The sequence below is a fragment of the Vulpes lagopus genome, chromosome 10 (assembly GCF_018345385.1).
Source record: "Vulpes lagopus strain Blue_001 chromosome 10, ASM1834538v1, whole genome shotgun sequence".
NCBI lineage: Eukaryota > Metazoa > Chordata > Mammalia > Carnivora > Canidae > Vulpes > Vulpes lagopus.
In genome coordinates this window covers 69,728,598-69,747,339 of record NC_054833.1, presented here as the reverse complement: position 1 = coordinate 69,747,339, position 18,742 = coordinate 69,728,598, and the positions used below count along the sequence as shown (strand labels likewise).

The window sequence follows — 18,742 nt, the reverse complement described above, 5'->3', positions numbered from 1 at the left end:
TTTTGTTTGTAAAAGCAATGCAAATTTATTGCAGTATACAACCTAGAAATAACTGCTGTTTACATTTTAATGAATTTAACACTAGTTTTTTTCCTATTCACATATTTTCTATTATTAAAGTATAATTAACATACAGTGATATATTAGTTTCAGGTGTACAGCATTGATTCAAAATTCTATACATTACTCAGTGCTCACCATAAGTAGTTACTCTCTCTCATGATACATTATTACAATATTATTTACTATATTCCCTATGTTATACTTTTCATCTCCATGACTTATTTATTTTATAGCTGGAAGTTTGTACCTCTTAATTCCTTTATCTATTTCACCCATCCCCCCCAACTCCCCTCTGGCAACCACCAGTTCTTTGTATTTAAGAGAGAAGTTGTTTGTTTGTTCATTTGTTTTGTTTTTTTTATATTCCACATATAAGTAAAATCATAGGTATTTTGTCTTTGTCATTTTTTAAATGATTGATGTTGTGATGTGTATATTGTTTTATTTCCTGTTTTTCTTACTTAGTCTATCTTGTTGAGTTAAAAAACCTATTTAATGGCCACACAGTGTATGGATGTACTGTAAAACATTGAGTCATTTCCCTATTTCAACAATATCTAGGTTTATCCATTTTTTTCCATTTTCAATAAACTTCTTGAAATAATAGCTCTTTATATAAACTCTCCTTATGTGTTTAGATCTTATTGAATCAAGACTTAAGCACATTTTAAAATGCTTGATGCAAGTTGCCAAATTGCTTTTTAATAAATCTTTAATATTAATTGCTTTTTAAAAAGATATCTAGGAAAAAAATAAATAAAAAGATATCTAGGAAAAGACAGCCATTCATTTAGTCATACATGAAATATTCAAATAGCCTCTACCATGCACCAGCCACTTGCTACGTACTCACAGAATCTCTGTTAACAAAGGAGACAAAGATCTCTGACTTTTAGAGAAGACAGTCGATAAAAGCAATCATAAAAAAATAAATGACATAGCACTATAAATATAAAGGCAGTAAGAATCAAACCTCACAATGGTTTGAATTGTCATAATCAAAAAAATTAAAAGATACAATTTCTATAATACTTCAGTTAACCAACTTGTTTGATAATGGGGCTTTTGGCCAGCCAATTTTTTCCACTAATTAAAGTTTCATTTATTTATGAAGACAATTCAGGCAATAATGATCCCTCCATGCAGGAATTTGCTATTTTACTCTCTAAAATCCTTATGGATGTTTCACTGAAGTGATTTATCTCAAAGCAATGTGTTTTCAAAATTATGCCTAGATAGTACTGCTGGACAAATCATGCAGTAGATATGGCTTCCCCTGCATACCCCAGCATTCTTCTGTATCACTTTCCTTGGTCTTTAAAAACCTGATCTCGGGCAGCCCGGGTGGCTCAGCGGTTTTATTTTTTGTTTGTTTGTTTGTTTGTTTTTTAGTTTTATCCTCAGTTCAGTTTTTACATTTATTTTTTTATTTTTTTTAATAAATTAATTTTTATTGGTGTTCAATTTACCAACATACAGAAAAACACCCAGTGCTCATCCCGTCAAGTGCCCCCCTCAGTGCCCGTCACCCATTCTCCCCCACCCCCCGCCCTCCTCCCCTTCCACCACCCCTAGTTCGTTTCCCAGAGTTAGGAGTCTTTATGTTCTGTCTCCCTTCCTGATATTTCCCACACATTTCTTCTCCCTTCCCTTATATTCCCTTTCACTATTATTTATATTCCCCAAATGAATGAGAACATACACTGTTTTAGCGCCGCCTTCAGCCCAGGGCCTGATCCTGGAGACGTGGGATCGAGTCCCACATCGGGCTCCCTGCATGGAACCTGCTTCTCCCTCTGCCTGTGTCTCTGTCTGTCTGCCTGTCTCTCTCTCTCTGTCTCAAATAAATAAATAGATAGATAGATAGATAGATAGATAGATAGATAGATAGATAGATAAAATCTTTAAAAAAAATAAAAAATAAAGACCTGATCTCCAAAAAAAAACAAAAACAAATAACCCAAACTCATTTATAATAAGAATTAAGTGATCTATTAAACTTATTCTGTTTTCCTTCCTTAGAGTATTTGGACTTTAATGGAAAGCAAAGTCTTATACTAAAAAAGGAAAATAATAAACCTCAGAATATAATATCAGGCTTAGGAAACACACTGAAGAAGTTTCTCTAGTTTGGAGATCCATATTTTTTATCCTGGTATAAATAGTGTATGCAAATAATAGCACATAAAATAACTTACATTAAATATAATTTACATAGTACACATAATTTAATATATTACATAAATTGTATTGTTATATATAAAATATATAAATATAAATGATATAAATAAATAATAGCTAACATTTATTGGATGTTTACTATGTGTTTGGTACTGTGGTAAGCATTTTACATATAAAATGTACATATTGTACATATGTACATATTGTTCTTTACTCATCACTAAAGCCCTATAAAAGTTTTATTCCAATTGTACAGATGAAGAAGATGAGGCCCAGGGGCATCAAGCAATTTTGCCAAATGTTACAAAGCTGGTAACAGTAAAGCTAGGGCAAAACACATCCTGTGAGATACCAGCAACCTCTCTATAACTTTGCTGGTCTTCCTCAGAGACCTAATTGGGCCCTGTGTCAACCTCCCCTCAGCCATGGAACCAAATCCTCCTTTATACTTTAGCTAATAATAAAACAACACCAGGAGAACTTCACTTTTAATATAATGTTTGTTAGGAAAATGCAAAAACATGAGAAAAGAGGGAACCATAGGATGCTATTGACTAATTTTATATGGGCCTGAATATAAGGTCTGGAAGCAGGTTTGGGTTATGGCAATGAAAATAAAACCACAGGAGAGAGGAGAATAGGAAATAGGATGGGGCAGTCTGAGATGAAGACAAAGTATAAGTGGAAAAGGTGATTCTCTTAAGGACAGGACCTCCACTGGGAAATTCATAATGTGTTTTTCCAGCTGGCCTTGGTCCAATAAAATGTCTAGAAAGCAGTACTTCTCAGAGTGGAGTCTGTGGCCCAACTGCACTAGAAAAACTTGGATATTAGTTTAAAATGCAGATTGCTGAGCCTCCAGTCAAGTGATACTTCTGAAGCAAAGTGTAAGAACCACTGCTCTAGGGGTTAGACACACCCTTTAAGAGAGAGAAATGTCATGAAAAATGACATAGGGTGTGGGCAGGAAATGTGAACAGAATCGGGGAGACCTGATTGCCGAAGCCATAGCCTTAGTAATAGTGGTTTTGGGGATCAGAACAGGGTGGGTACATGAGAATTTCAGGCTGTTATCTCTAGTGGTATCTGGTCACCTCTAGGCTTCCTCTTCCTCCTGCCCACCGCTTCCTGAAGTTGCTGAGCACCCCGCCCACCCTGAGTCTGCTGAGCAGCCCCGGATTCCCAGAATCACAGGATGTAGGACCACTGTGCCATCATGTCCCACATGACCCCCTCTGCCTAGACCCTGCCCTGCTTCTGGATGTGAAGCTTTGGATGAGGCTATGAGAACCACTAAGGGCTGCTAAAATTGGAGCTTCTAAACCACTGACCTGGAAAGTCACTATAAAAAAAAAAATTCGGGATCCCTGGGTGGCGCAGCGGTTTGGCGCCTGCCTTTGGCCCAGGGCGCGATCCTGGAGTTCCGGGATCGAGTCCCACGTCAGGCTCCGGGCATGGAGCCTGCTTCTCCCTCCTCCTGTGTCTCTGCCTCTCTCTCTCTCTCTGTGTGTGTCTCTCATGAATAAATAAATAAAATCTTCAAAAAAAAAAAAAAAAAAGAACATTTAAAAAAAAAAAAAAAATTCCTGGGGTCTTTAAGCAGTACAGAAAAAGCCCCAAAGAGGAAAAGATAATCTGTGAGTATAGAAAACCAACACTGAACATGTGAAAGTCAGTTTCCTAAATTCACTACTACTGATACCAAAAAAAGTGAAAAGATGACTTCTGATCAGGGTGTTGTCCAACTTTGCTGTAATACAAGTCTCTTTGCAATGAAAGAAAGGCCCAGGCTCCCTAATCCCTTTAATGACAAGTCAGAGGCCTGAGGGAAGGGCAGTCACATTTCATAATGATTAATTAACTTGCTTGAATTGCTACTTGAAGTAGGAAAGATTCCCAGAGAAATCATATTATTCTTTTTTTGACAATTCTCCAGAGGAAGGCAAGTATGAGCAAGATTTTAAACCACAGTGTGTTTTGTTCTCACAAATCACCGTTGGCTGTTGTATTACCAATGATTTTAAAGATTCACATTAATTTTTCAGAACTTTTAGGGAGTACAAGAGAAAAAACAAATGTTATGTCAGTGGAACTAAATATCAGTGATATTAAATAGAATGCAGATTAGAGGCTGGTACACAGAACTGTACTTTTAAAAAATTCCATTACTTATAATTAGGGGTTTCTGATTCCTTCACATTGAGATGAATTATAAATGTGTAGATTCATGGTTACTAAACCAGGTTAAACAGACACACAATGTTCCCTGAAATACTAATTAGTTTCAAATTGTCCTCTGGATTCTTTTAATCTTCCTCATGTCCTATTCCTAATAAAGTATCATAGCTCTGTAGAATAAAACAATAATATGTAAGAGTGTTATAATCTCTCTGAGGTTCACAATATTCACTAATAAAGAATAAAGATTATGCTTTTCTGTGAGGAAGTAATAATCTTCTGTGTTAGTTTCCTATTGTTACTTTTTTTATTATTGTTACTTTAACAAGTTATTCAAACTTGAGCCACATAGCATGTGGCTTAAAACAATACAATTTATTATTTTATAATTCTGGAGGTGGGAAATTTGTATCACTGGGCTAAAATTAAGATATCAGCAAGGCTATGTTCTTTCTGGAGGCTCTAGGAAAGAATCAGCTTCACTGCCTTTCCCAGATTCTAGAGGTTGCCCTCATTTCTTGGCTTGTGGCCCCATCTTCCATTTTCAAAGCCAGAAGCATAGTATCTTCCAATCTCTTTCTCTGACTTTGACCCTCCTGCCTTCTTGTAAGGACTTTTAGGATTTCATTTGGACCTACCCCTATAATTTAGGACAATTTCCCTATCTCAATCAAGTCCCTTTTGCTATATAAATTATATAAATATATATAAATGTATATTTGCAATATAAATATAATTCATACATAAATATTCCTTTGTGAATTTAATATAATTATAACAATTACATATAAATATAGCTAAATATAAATGTAGCAAATAAATATTTGCTATATAAATTATATAAATACATATAAACTCAAAGGTTCCAAGGATTGGGACATGGACATTTTTGGGGGGTAGAGAGGTCACTATTTGTCCTACCACATCTCCTCACCTATCTACCCCACTACCTATTATTGCAATTTTTACTGATCATTGTGATTTGATGCCAGCAAAGAAATCAAACTGTTTCTCTTAAGCAAAAAATTAATTATTGGAAAAATAGCTAGAAATCAGTAGGAGGGCCAGCAAAATGTTCATGAGTAGGATACAAGGGACAGCAGAAGCCAGAACCACAGCCAAAATTGGAGCCTGGAAAGAATCCGGTGAGGACACTGCAGCTGGCACTGTGGTCACGCCACTGCCTGCCCTGCCCTGCCTGGATGCTCCGTGGTGCAACTGTTACCAGACTCTGGATATAACTGCTACTATAAGTAATTTTCTGGAGCTGAGTGTTCTGTGCCAGTGGAGGAAGGAAAGCATCTGAGCAGGTAGGTTTAGGTCATCCACTTGTAGCTACTTTCTGGCAATGAGGAGAAGTCTTTGTTCCATTGAGGCTTCTACAGTGGGAAGCCTTACCTGCTTCTTCCCTGTTTTAGAATGCCCACAAAGAAGTACGTCCTGGTGTTGGACAACTTAAAAATGGCAAATGTCTACTAGACTATTCAGACTCAGGAATAGGCATGTGCTATGCTTGAGAGCAAAGTTACACTTTTGAAGAATCTTAATCTACTGAGTAGGACTTGGAAGCTGCCCATGCACATAATTTCTTAGACCCCCTTCAGACCCCCTTCAGACCCCCTTCCTCTATGTATTCCATGTGCCTTAGGAAAATTTCCTGGGTTGGCTGCTGCTTTTTTACTCTTTCCTCTTCTTAATCTTTTTCTTTAAACATGTGGTCACAATACATATATTTATCTTCCTTACCTTCTTCTCCCTGTGCATGCCAAGTACTTAGAGCTGAGGAATATAAGAAGATAATCCCTTGAATACATCTAGGCGCACCCTCCTATCCTTAATATACAAGGATGACACTGTAACTCATGAAATGATTCATCGTCTAACTTGTTTTTCTAGTGTGGTAATGAGTTTGTTCTGACATATCATTTTCCCTGCCCTGGGCTTCGGGTGCCTATTTGATAGGTCTGGCCACTCTCTTCTGTTTTTGCCAACTGACTCAGACTAGTGTCAAATCCTTACCCTTAGCCCAATAATGTTGAATTCCAATCCTAGAACCAAATTAATCTGGGGAGATAGCACATAAACACTGTGAAACAGCTGAGAATATTAGAAGAAGGAGATTAGAAAGAGAGAACCTAAGGAGATATTTATGTTTTAAGAAAAATAACTTGAAAAACATACCCTTTGTCTCTTTTAATATGACTCCTCCTGTATCTAGAACCTAGTGAAAGAAAGATCTAGAAAGATCCCTGTACCAACTTTGGTCAAAGCCTTTAAGATGTAGGCTTCAGGTAGCATGACACCAAGACTGGTAAAAGCAAAAGTAAATAAAGAAGACTTATAAATGTTCATACTCTTTAGACCAGTAATTCCACTAACAGAAATCTAGCCTTAGGAAATAAAGAGAGATATGGAAAAAAAGATTTATGTACAATGATATTTATCCAAAAACTAATTATAGTAGTAAGAATTTGGAAACAATCTAATAGTAATAACTATTAGATATCCAATAACTAATGCTTGTTAAGCTTTTAATTTGTGTAAGGCACAATACTAAGTGCTTAATATGAACTATTCCATTAGATCTCAGGGGGGAAGTGCTGTTACTATCCCATTTTACAAATGAAGACACTGGTTACAGAGGGGTTAAGCAACTGACCTAGAGCCATGCAACTCCAAGTGGTAGAGCCAGGATTTGAACTGAGTCTTATTTGAATCTAAAGATGGCATTTGAAACCACTAAGCTATACAGTTTCTCAATAGGACAAATATAGTACAAACAAATGAAATACAAATATAGTACAAACGTGATGAAATATTAAATTGCTATCAGTATGACAGTTTTGAACAATTTTTAATAAAATGAGGAAATACTCGTGACATAATATTGAAAGAAAGAAAAACCAAGACACAACATTTAGTAAAGAGCACGATTTCCACTAGGTACAAATATATACACACAAGACTGTTAACAAAAAAATGATTGCTTCTAGTTTGTGAACAAATATAAAATTGTACTTTCTTCTCCATACTCTTCCATACGTTTCAAGCATCCTATAATTAGTGTGCCTTGCTTGTAAAATCTAAGAAAATAGTTGGCTTGTAGAAGGAAATAACTGTAGGCTGGAAGATTCTAGGAATCAGCGCTAAATGGGTCAGGCCAACTATAGCCCACTGTGATGTGGGCTGCAGTCCTGCAAGGCCAGGCAGCTCTAATAAACCGTGGCCAGCCCCTGGAGGAGCAATGGCTAAGTCTTAGCACGGGAGCAGCTGGTTGCAGGGCTGACTGAGTTGTCCCATCCGGGGCCATGCTGCTGCAGAAGTGAGGTCATTAATTAATAGAGCCAGTGACTAGTACAAGCTAAGTGTCAGAACTGGATGGGAATTTTCACTCTTTGAGTCATCTATCCTTTTTACGCCTTTGTTTCTTCATCCATGAAATGTGGACAATAGTATTTTTTACCTGTTTAGGGTTAAATGACAGAAAGCATGTAAAGTCTAGTACATTACCTGGAGCATAATCAGTACTCAATGAATGGTCACTTAAAAAGAATAATAAGGGCAGCCCGGGTGGCTCAGCGGTTTAGCGCTGCCTTCAGCCCAGGGTGTGATCCTGGAGACCTGGGATTGAGTCCCACGTCGGGCTCCCTGCATGGAGCATTAGTTATTGCTATTATTACTATTAAGCCTAAGTCCCTGCTTCTCCCTCTGCCTGGGTCTCTCTCTCTCTCTCTCTCTCTCTCTCTCTGTGTGTGTGTGTGTGTGTGTGTGTGTCTGTGTGTCTCATGAATAAATAAATAAAAATCTTAAAAAAAAAAAAAAGAATGATAAAACACACTTTGCCCCATGGTATAGGCATAGAAGGGAAGACTCAGGAGACAGATTTGGTATCATCCCTCAGAAACAGATGAAATACATTATGACTAAAACCAAGCACTTTTGAACAGATTTGATTAAAATAGGCTGGCATCTGATAGGGCACAGAATGTAGTTTATGTTATATGTTTCGAGTCTTGTTCAAGAATGGAAACTACTTTTTTTGTTTAAAACCATTTTAAATTCCCTCTAAATTTTGTTTAAACACATTATCTTTGGGAAGACTAATTCTAAAGTCCAATACCAGTTTATATATGGTATATAAAAATTCTTATTAGAGATATCTCAAATTAGAGATATTTGAGTTTCTGAGTATCTTCAGGAGGTATATGCTGTGAGAGAAACAAACAGGGATAGAATTGTCTCATTATGGAGATAGGCCACAGATATTAATTTAATAATGAAAATATTATGAGATTTTTCTAGCACATTAGGCAACACACTGATGATTAGAGCTGATAGAAACCATTTTTTTTAGTTATAAAGGTTCTGAGTGTGTGTACATCATTCTGTGTTTGTGAATGATTTTCTGTGTCAAAATACTTGGAAATACTATAAAATAGTAACAGCAAGTGGCTTAAGGGGATAGAATTAGGGATGGTTCTTTTTCTCACCATTTTTCCTCTTAAAATACTTTTCTCTCTTAAGGTTACTGCTTTTATAATGATAAATATTACATATGATTTAAAACAAATGACCTAGCCACTTGGAGGCAGTATACCATGAAGAATATAGTCTACATGGCTTCATTCCAGTCCCATTCTTAAAAATTTTGTCATTGGCTTGATTTCTTCTCTGACAATCTTGTTTATAAATTGTCTCACTTCAGATATCTGATTATTTGGGAAATTACTCTCTGACAATTAACCATCTCCTTTTAAATGACTTTAATCTAATTTAAATTAATGCACCTGGTTGATTTGAAACTATAACAAAAAGACCCTGAAGGGTGATTGTGTTTATTCTCCTATTAGAGCTAATAAAGCCCTAGTTAGATATGAACATTATTTTTATATGAAGCAAATTAATAACTGAAGTTTCATTGCTAAATAATCACCTGTAGTTTATACAACAGAGTTAACCTGCATTAAAAGCCACAGCACTACATATTACTTTTAAATAAAAATGCTAATTTTAAAATAATGAAAGTGAAAACAAAAATAATCTAGCAACATATGATATAAAACCAAGGTCTTGCCAAGTTGAAAACCATGTACATTTTAATATAATATTTCTAGTCTTAAAATTTCAGATGCAGACTCCTGCTGGGGCTCCCCAAGAATGAACCTCAGTCTACAAAATACTAATTTAGATGAATGAATCTGGCTAGTGACCACTGGGGCATAAGCTTGCTCCCAGAGTTTGATGGAACCAAATACTTGGGAACAAAAGAGACTTACTGAAGCATTAAGAAGCCAGAAAGAATTTCCAATCTGTCACAATTCAGAGTGCAACATCTTCCTCTTGCTGTAAAGAAGACAATAAAAACACAGGAAAGAACTTTTGGTTCTTCTTACGTTTTCACCTTCTAAAATTCTCTACCCGTTGTCTTAGAAAACTACTGAGCCTGTGCCTGCACCCAGATGGACATTTTCCAAAAGTTTCCAAAGACCATAGGAACCTTTGTATTGAAACCCCATGATCTTTTTCTCAAAGAGAGCTATCTGGGCCACACCGCCTATTATATAAGCCATGATATCACGGTGGCGATCAAGGCTCCCTCAAGTTATGATTTCTCCCTGCCCCCCCCCCAAGTAATTCTTCAAAAAGAAAAAATGTGAACACTGAAATCAGAATAACTGAACAAATAGGGCTTGAGGCATTCTTGGGAATTCAGAGCTTAGAACTGTTTTCAGGAATATCTTTTGTCAGCTGGAAGAATAGTATCCTTGAAGTCACCTCTGGGAGCTTTTTTTTTTTTTTTATTTTTTTTTTATTTATTTATTTTTTTTTTTAAATTTTTTTTTTAATTTTATTTATTTATGATAGGCACACAGTGAGAGAGAGAGAAGCAGAGACATAGGCAGAGGGAGAAGCAGGCTCCATGCACCGGGAGCCGGACGTGGGATTCGATCCCGGGTCTCCAGGATCGCGCCCCAGGCCAAAGGCAGGCGCCAAACCGCTGCGCCACCCAGGGATCCCACCTCTGGGAGCTTTTAATTATCAGGAGGGAGGAAATGGGTATGAAAGCTCCAGGACTCTTGGGTTCAGACTGAAAGTGAGTTAGCTGCCAAGACTGCTCACCACACCCTGGTCAGAAGCTTTCATTAGCCATGTCCTGGCAGTCTTTATGACTAGACAGGGCTGGCCAGGATCTTCGCCAGTGGGAAAGGAGCAGAGGGAAGTCATTAATAGCATTCCACCCCTGTGCTATAACCTCAAAGTGTCTGCTAATCAAAATTGGGCTTCTTATATAGAGCCAAGATACTGTTCACCAGCAGTATCTCAAAGATTATGCAAAGGCAAAAGTGACATATCTTGGAGGCTGTTAAGGAAACCTAAACTTCATTGCATCATTTATTGGAAGGAATCAAGTAGAGACCTGTTGTGCATTTTTTTGGTCAGTGAATTAAATAAAGCTCCTTGGTATTCTTTGCCCAGAAGCCTCATGAAATTAGAGGATACACCATGAAGTTTAACAAACTCTAGGTAGTTTTTATTGTCCTTTCAGTGTTTCCTTCTTTAGGATTTGCCCAATTAAATAAAAAGATGAAAAGACACACATACTCGAAGGCCTTTCCTTTTATTCCACTTTCAAGCCTATTAAAGTATACTTTAATCATCTCCAAACAAGTGAAGAAACTCTTTTAGAAATTTGGGTAACCTGAATGCAAAATGAAGAAGCTCACCCTATTTTCTTTTTGTTTAAGTTCCCCAGGTCACAGTGAAATCATTCCAACATGATACTCAGAATTCTGAGCTTCTGATTGCTTCCATCTTTAAAGGACATCTTACTTCTGGTAAGAAAATGCTACTTAGGTTTTCTGAGTAGTCTTTACTAATTATCCATTTGAATCTTCCAACTGAAAAATCATGTCAGGCATAAACTTCTTGATAATAAGATATGTCATATGCTTACTATAGAAAAATAATAAAGATCCACTTAAAACTGAATGTCAGGAATGGTTTAGGTGGACTTTGCCAGCTTTTGATATGGGGTAGATACATTTTCATTTCAATGGGTGCTGAGGTTCAAGACCTCAAAACTCCTTAAAAAACATTATTTGAGTATGTACCATGTGCTAGGAAGTTGTATACATCATTTGTTCAATTTTCAAAACAACCAAGGGAGACAAGTATTATAAATCTATTTTATAGATAGGAAAACTGGAGCTCACAGAGGCTGAGAAACTTGTCCAAGGTCACACTAAGTGACAGACTAAAATTCAAATCCTGTTTTTCAAATCCTGAAATCTGTGTTCTTTCTCTTGTACAAATCAGTTCCTGTTTTGTTAGTAGGATTCAGTATTTTCCTTTGATGATCTTACCTAAATGTTTTAGGCATAAAAAATGATGAGATCAGGTTGTGCAATGAACAAATATAACTCTAAATAGAAATTTCAAATTGAAAAACTTTAGGTATAACTATTTCACCTCTGACCACTGGTAGACCATTTATCTCCCTGCATAGAAATCTGGCAGGAATAGTATCAGAATCTTTGAAGACTGCATTGACATTCTTCAGACTTTCATTCACTTATTCAACAAATATTCATTAAACAACTACTGTGTGCCAGGCACTGTTTTGGGTGGGGAATCAGCAGTGAAAAAAAAAAAAAAGAATATGGCCCCTATCTTCATGGAGATTCCATTTTAGACAGATGGGGAGAAAAACAATAAACAGAACAACAAGAAGACAATCAGGTGGAAGTTAAGTATTATAAAGAAACATGAAGCAAGGTGAGGCCGCTCTGAATGTGTACATGAAAATCAATGAACCAAATACTTAGGCCCAGTTCAGATCCCTAATTACAGATGCCTACCCAGGCCTGCACCTTGATATTTCTGTGGGAACTAGGGAGGCCAGGAGCTTACAGCAGCTCTATTAGATAGGTGTTATGATCTCTATTTTACAGAAGAGGAAACTTGAGTTTCAGCAAGCTTATAATTATGCCTTGAGGCTACAGGGCTGTTAAAGAGCAGAACCCAGTATGAACCCACGTATCTCCAGTTGTCTCTTGATCACTCTGCTGTATCTATCTTTATACCCCTATGCCTGGCCTCCTGGCCCCATTTTATTGTGGGAATTCTCTATTCTCTCCCAGACATTAATACCCAAAGATATGTGACACCCCCTACCTCCCATTAGTTGTGTGAAATCTTTAGCAATAGAGTTTTAGTTCTAGAAAAACACTAATTCCATATCCCCCTTGGGACTTTGGTTTTTTTTTTTTTTTTTAAGTCTTATTTGAGAGAGAGAGAGAGAGAGAGAACATGCTGAGGAGTGTGAGCTGGGGGAGGAGCAGAGGGCGAGAGAAAGAAAATCCTCAAACAGACCCCTGCTGAGCACGGAGTCCAGAGTCCAATGTGCAGGCTGGATGTGGGCTGGTTGTGGGGCTTGATCCCAGGACCCTGAGATCCTAGGACCTGAACCAAAGTCAGATGCTTAACTGACTGAGGCACCCAGTCCCCACTCCCACTCCCCATCCCTGGCCCCTGGACTTTGGAGTAAGCTAAGCTACAGTAGCCTGGTCCGTGCACATCAGTTGGCTTTAGGAGAGGGACCAGGCAGCTTGGAGACCCCCAAGTGTCTGTCGGGTACAGGTGGGAAATAATGAGGGTAGAGCCAGTGAAGTGTCTGCCACATGGTAATTATCTGATAAACATTTGGTAAAGGGAGTGAGAAAGAAAGGAATAAGGATGGAAAGGAGGCCAATCACTCAGAACAAACTCCAGCATGATAGTTATGTCTCAATGATAGTCTATATTTGAAAATAGAAAACAAGATTTTTTTTCCTGTACTAGGGAGAAAATGTGATGAGCCTCATAGGTAATATGTGTTGAATATATCATGTTAATTATTTAAAGATTAGGGGTGATTAATTGATGCTTCAAAATGCAAGAAAAGAATTGTTTTTAAGATAAAATGTAAGTGCAAATTATATAGCAATTTAAATTTCCTCCTTTTTTTTAATTGTTTTTTTTTATTTATGTATGGTAGTCACAGAGAGAGAGAGGCGCAGAAACACAGGCAGAGGGAGAAGCAGGCTCCATGCACCGGGAGCCCGATGTGGGATTTGGTCCCGGGTCTCCAGGATTGCGCCCTGGGCCAAAGGCAGGCACTAAACCGCTGCACCACCCAGGGATCCCCAAATTTCCTCCTTATATATTGTTTTAAGTAGAGCAAATATCCTTTCTCAGCAGAAGAAAATTCATGAACAATAAATTTTGAAGAATGGTGACAAGTTCTATAAAACTTCTATCTTACTCAAAAGGTTAAAAAGAAAACCCCCCAAAAAACCTCAGTTGTGATTGTGGCCAGTTTTAGACTCTGTTACCAGCAACTGGGAATTCTCACTTGTGTCAGACAAAACAAATGAGGTACATCACTAAACCCTTTTATATAAAATATGCATGCACAAGCTCAGAAAAAGTGGGAAATGCTAACCACATTTGCCAGAGCTGCATTTCTAGAAACCCACTGATACCAAATACACACGGTCCAATTTTCTCAGGAAAAAAGGTATTGTTGTGCAGTTTGGAAGGACAGTCACTGTAAACACAGCCCAACATAAAAGCTAAATATGTTCTCCCCTTCCCTTTTTCCTTTGAGATTAATGACTTTTGCTTTGTGCGGAGTAGAGGAAACAATGATTCTGACATCCCATGGACACTAATCCTTAGCTAAAGTTATTTTTTTTTCTTCAGACAACAGGCAACAAGACATTGGACTTTTATTGGGAATGATCTTCTTTGCTGTTATGTTGTCAATTCTTTCTTTGATTGGGATATTTAACAGATCAATCCGAACTGGGTAGGTTTCTGTAGAATTTCTGTTTTCTGACTTAGACCACATGTAGCCAATCTAGTCAATTCAGTTATTTACTAGGAAAACCCATCAACATTTTTAATCAGAGAAAGAAAAAAATTAAAGGAACAGTGTTCAATGATTACCGATTTATGCCAACCACCTGACCCATGTTGTTCGTTTAATCCTCCTGACGACCTCCAGGAAAACCCAAAGGCCTATTTTACAGATCACTTACTTTAGGCTTCAAGAGGTAAACTGGTCAGCCCATGGTCACTAAGAATTAAGCCAGGAACCTACACCCAGCTGACATCACAACCCATGTTCTCTCCTTCACTACACAGCCTGCTCACTGTGCCTGGATTCTTTTAAATGGTTAGGTCATAACCGGCCTCGAATTCTACCCAAACAAATCCTCTGAATCAGCATGAATGAAGAGAAGTGTGGCAACCTCTGAATTTGTCACTTTGATACCAGTTGTGTGGGTGTTTTAGCATTCAGCTCCCAGGTCCATTCTCGTTGGCCTCTTTCAATCACTGTTTTCCAATATGGAATTAGTAAAGATCTATGCCTACTATGGATAAATGAGACTTTGCAGAAAACAAAGCCTTCAATTTCCTAAGTTTATTAGATGTGCTGAGTATTTCTAATCTGTTAATAGACTGGAGTTGTTTGATGTGGCAAACAACTGTAAGCTAATGACTCACAAATTTTAATCATACAAATTTCTTTGCCTAACCGGCACTGAGTTTCTCTTTTTTGCCCATTACTTGCTTCATGAGGATACTCTTTCTTTCTTTTAAATGTATAATCAAAATGCAATAAGATTTAGAATGAGCAAGTCTAAGTAAGGTACACTTGTGATTTTTTTAAAATTAGGCTTTAAAATTAGGCTTTTTCTCAGAAGTTAGTAATATTTCAAAATTAACTTACCCATTAATAAATATATCCCTGATATCATTATGAGATGGGCAAACTAATACAAAACTCTGTTTTAAAAATATACTTGATTATAAGGCCCCTACCAACATCTCAATGTTTGAGCTTGTATGACATAAAAATATTAAATTTGTTATTATTCAAAGATACTTTGAAATTTTAAATAGCATTAAGTTTGTTATTAATAACCTAAAAATTAATTTTCAGTTGGCAATGACAAATAGGACAATGAAAATAGGACAATTTTTTGCTAATTATTTAAATAAGTATTCCTTTTAAAAAGATAAATGAAACGAGATAATTGGAATGCAACTATTTTATATATAAGCAGACACTGTTATTTACTATAATTATACATTACTTATAAAAGCCTTACTTCAGAAACAAAACTGGAAAACCAAGGGCAAAACGTTTTAAAATGAAACCAAGAATGGGTAGACATGTGTGTGTGTGTGTGTGTGTGTGTGTGTATACATAAATGTTCTCACTATATCAGCATGCTGTATAAAACCTTTTCTGTAACAGCATGAACTTACTAATTTGGTCTAATTTTAGGTATAGAAGGAGAGTGTGAATTAGTAAAAAAGCTGAATCATAAAACATTGTATAAATATGTGTAAATAAATTATTTTTACCCTACAGTTCAAGGTCAAATTGAGTGAGCAAAGTTCAGTTAGCATTTTGGTTTTTACTCAGTAAAAGTCCTTAGAAAACCTGCTTAAACAGATAAACAAGGCTGTTCACGTTGTTTACAGGTAAAAATGTGCCAGAGATCAGTGTAGCCTAAGTCCCTGTTACAACCTCTGCCCAAATCAATTTGTACTATAAATGCAGGATGTGCTCCTAACACAGTGGCAGTGCCAAGGGTAGCTTGGGGAAGAAGTGGGGTGCTCATGGCTTCTCTCTTTTCTTTACATCACCCCAAACCAGTGGTCTTTACTAAGCACACAAGCCTAAGTAAAAACCAGTATTCTCACTGTGCCATACAACTGCAGGACAACTTCTCCAGCTTCCTACTCTAACCACATAATGTTTGGAGCTACCCCTAATCCCCTCAACCCTATATGGAATCAGTACAAATTCAGAATTAGAGGAGCTAGAATTATACAGTTTTATTATATGGTATTCTCTTCTTCAATATTCTTCTGTGGCTATAGTCGACTTGGAAAGCTCTATAAAATATCCCCTACATTTTCCAAACCTTTCCACAGTGATATCTGCTCATAATGGTTAGCCATATGTAACAGGCATACAGTTTTACTTCCCGGGTGGTTCTCCCACTTACCTTGAATCTAGTGTGAGTGTTTTGAAATGTTCTGGCTCGTTAGAGAAAAGCAGAGCAATAGAGAGAGGAGGAAAATCTGAAAAGATATTTAGTCAACTTCCCACTTAACTTTCTAAAGTAAGAGGCGGAAATCTGCCTCAGGAAGTTTAATCTTTATTATGCATTCCATTCCAGTTGATTTCCTGGTCTCTTATGTGATTGCCTGTACCAATCTTTAAGTAAAATGTTTCTTCTAATGTGTCATTTTTATTTCCTAGAATTAAAAGAAGAATCTTATTGCTAATACCAAAGTGGCTTCATGAAGATATTCCTAATATGGAAAATAGTAAAGTTGTAAAAATGTTACAGGTAACCAAACAACATCACATAAAACCTAAGTGGCTGCTAAGACTAAGAGTGCAATCCAATAATTAGAATAGAATTTCTGTTTAAATAAATGTGTGTACATTTTAGTATAATTGTATAAACATATGTCAAAACAGAATTATACACATTTCAAATTATACTTAAGAGAGATGAGGGAAAAAAGTTTAGGGAAGGAAAGAGAAGGAAGAAAGAAATAATGTTATCCAAAAGGGAAAAGAGAAGGGGAAGTTTGTGGGCCAGGTGTCAGTCACCTGCTGGCCAATAGTTGATAGATGACTTCAGGGAGAGACAGAAGGAGAAGGGCAGAAAAGCTCAATAAAATGAGGCTCAAAGACACAAAGGGGCTTCTGTTTTACATAAGATTGGAGAATCAGGTGAGATCTGCTTCAGTCCTGAGGTTCAAAGGTTTGGAGAAAATAAGTGTGAGAGGACTGTGGGAGATAATGTTACCAGGGCTGGGCCAGGTTTCCAACACAAAATGAAGAGAAAGATGTTCTGGAAATACTGGAGACTTCAGGGGACTTTTCCAAATATGGAGGAACTGTTGCTAATTATGGAGGAGGGGGAAGATTCTGCTCTGTGTGCTCTTTCTACTTTTTGGTACTCTGCTTTCACCATTAAGGGGCTCAAAACCCAGTTGATGGGACAGACTCATCACCCAAGCATTGCAGTGCAGTGATGTAACTGCGGTGACCAAACATGATAGGGATATAGAGGAAGCATATAGAAAAATGAGGAGTTGCTTAGGAGAAACAAAAAACATTCAAAAGAGAGGACAGCATGAGCAAAAGCACAGAGCGAGAAGAGCATGTTAGGTGTTGCTTTACTGAAAAGCTTGATATGAGGAGTGACTGGTATGTTGCTGGAGTGGTGATCAGATCACAGAAGGTCTCATTATAGAACCCAGGCTTCATTCTGTTAACAACAGTGTTCAAACTTTTAAAAAGTTTTTTCAGCCTAGAAACCCTTTGTTCTTTTCTTTTTTCATGAGTGGAGGGGAAGGGGCAGAGAGAGAGGGAGAGAATCTTAAGCAGGGTCCACGCTCAGCACAGAGACCAACACAGGGCTCAATCTTACAACCCTGAGATCATGAGCCAAAACCAAGAGTTGGACACTTAACTGACTGAGCCACCCAGGCACCCCTAGAAACCCTTTGTTCTAAAGATGTGAGAAAGACAAGTATTTATAAAACAAATAAAAGTGGTTTGTTTGAGACTCTAATGAGCCTGTTATCCAATTCCTTACCAAACTCCAGAGAAGTCCCTAAGGTAGTAGTTCTCAGCCTTGGTTGCCTATTGGAATCCTGATGCCCCAGTCACATCCCAGGATCTCTAGGGGAGGGAGGGCATGGGGAGATGCAGGTATCGGTATTATCCAAAGTTTTCCAAGTGATTCCACTATGCAGCTGAGGTTGAGAACACTGTCAAGGGGTTGAAAACTACTGCTAATGACAATGAGGAGTTAACTAAGGGCTTTTCCATTGGAATTGGAATAGACCAGGCTCTACAAGAGAGGCAGAAGAAGAGGGTCAGAGAATGAGCAATGCATCAAGAAGCAAGGATCCATGGTGCTGGCCACTTTGTAGAGGGTCTATATTCCACGGAATGTGACAAGGGGGAGGTCACTGGTGAGTTCAGAAATGCTTAGGAAGTGAGGAAGCAGAAGCTGAGAATGAAAACATTCTTCTAAAAGGGAAGTAGAGAAGCTGCGCTGACACATGGTCAGCTCTTGTATCCTTATGCAACGAAGGAACAACAGTAGCTTCAGAGGGATGTGAGTCAGAAGTATGTTTATACTAAATTGGACAGGCTTAAGAACAACTACGACTACAGAGAAAGAGGGAATATTGATCAAACAAGACTGTGAAGAAGAGGGGAGGGGATGGT

At 37.5% G+C, this 18,742-nt stretch overlaps 1 protein-coding gene across 1 annotated transcript in view; it reads left to right on the top strand.

The window, feature by feature from the left end:
• The window catches only part of IL23R (interleukin 23 receptor), a 63,479-nt gene that overhangs the window by 41,564 nt on the left and 3,173 nt on the right, over window positions 1-18,742 (top strand). The window contains exons 9-11 of the mRNA XM_041771812.1: window positions 11,169-11,258; window positions 14,167-14,272; window positions 16,748-16,838. Coding sequence (XP_041627746.1) covers window positions 11,169-11,258; window positions 14,167-14,272; window positions 16,748-16,838 — 287 coding nt within the window. The remainder of the gene's footprint in view (window positions 1-11,168; window positions 11,259-14,166; window positions 14,273-16,747; window positions 16,839-18,742) is intronic.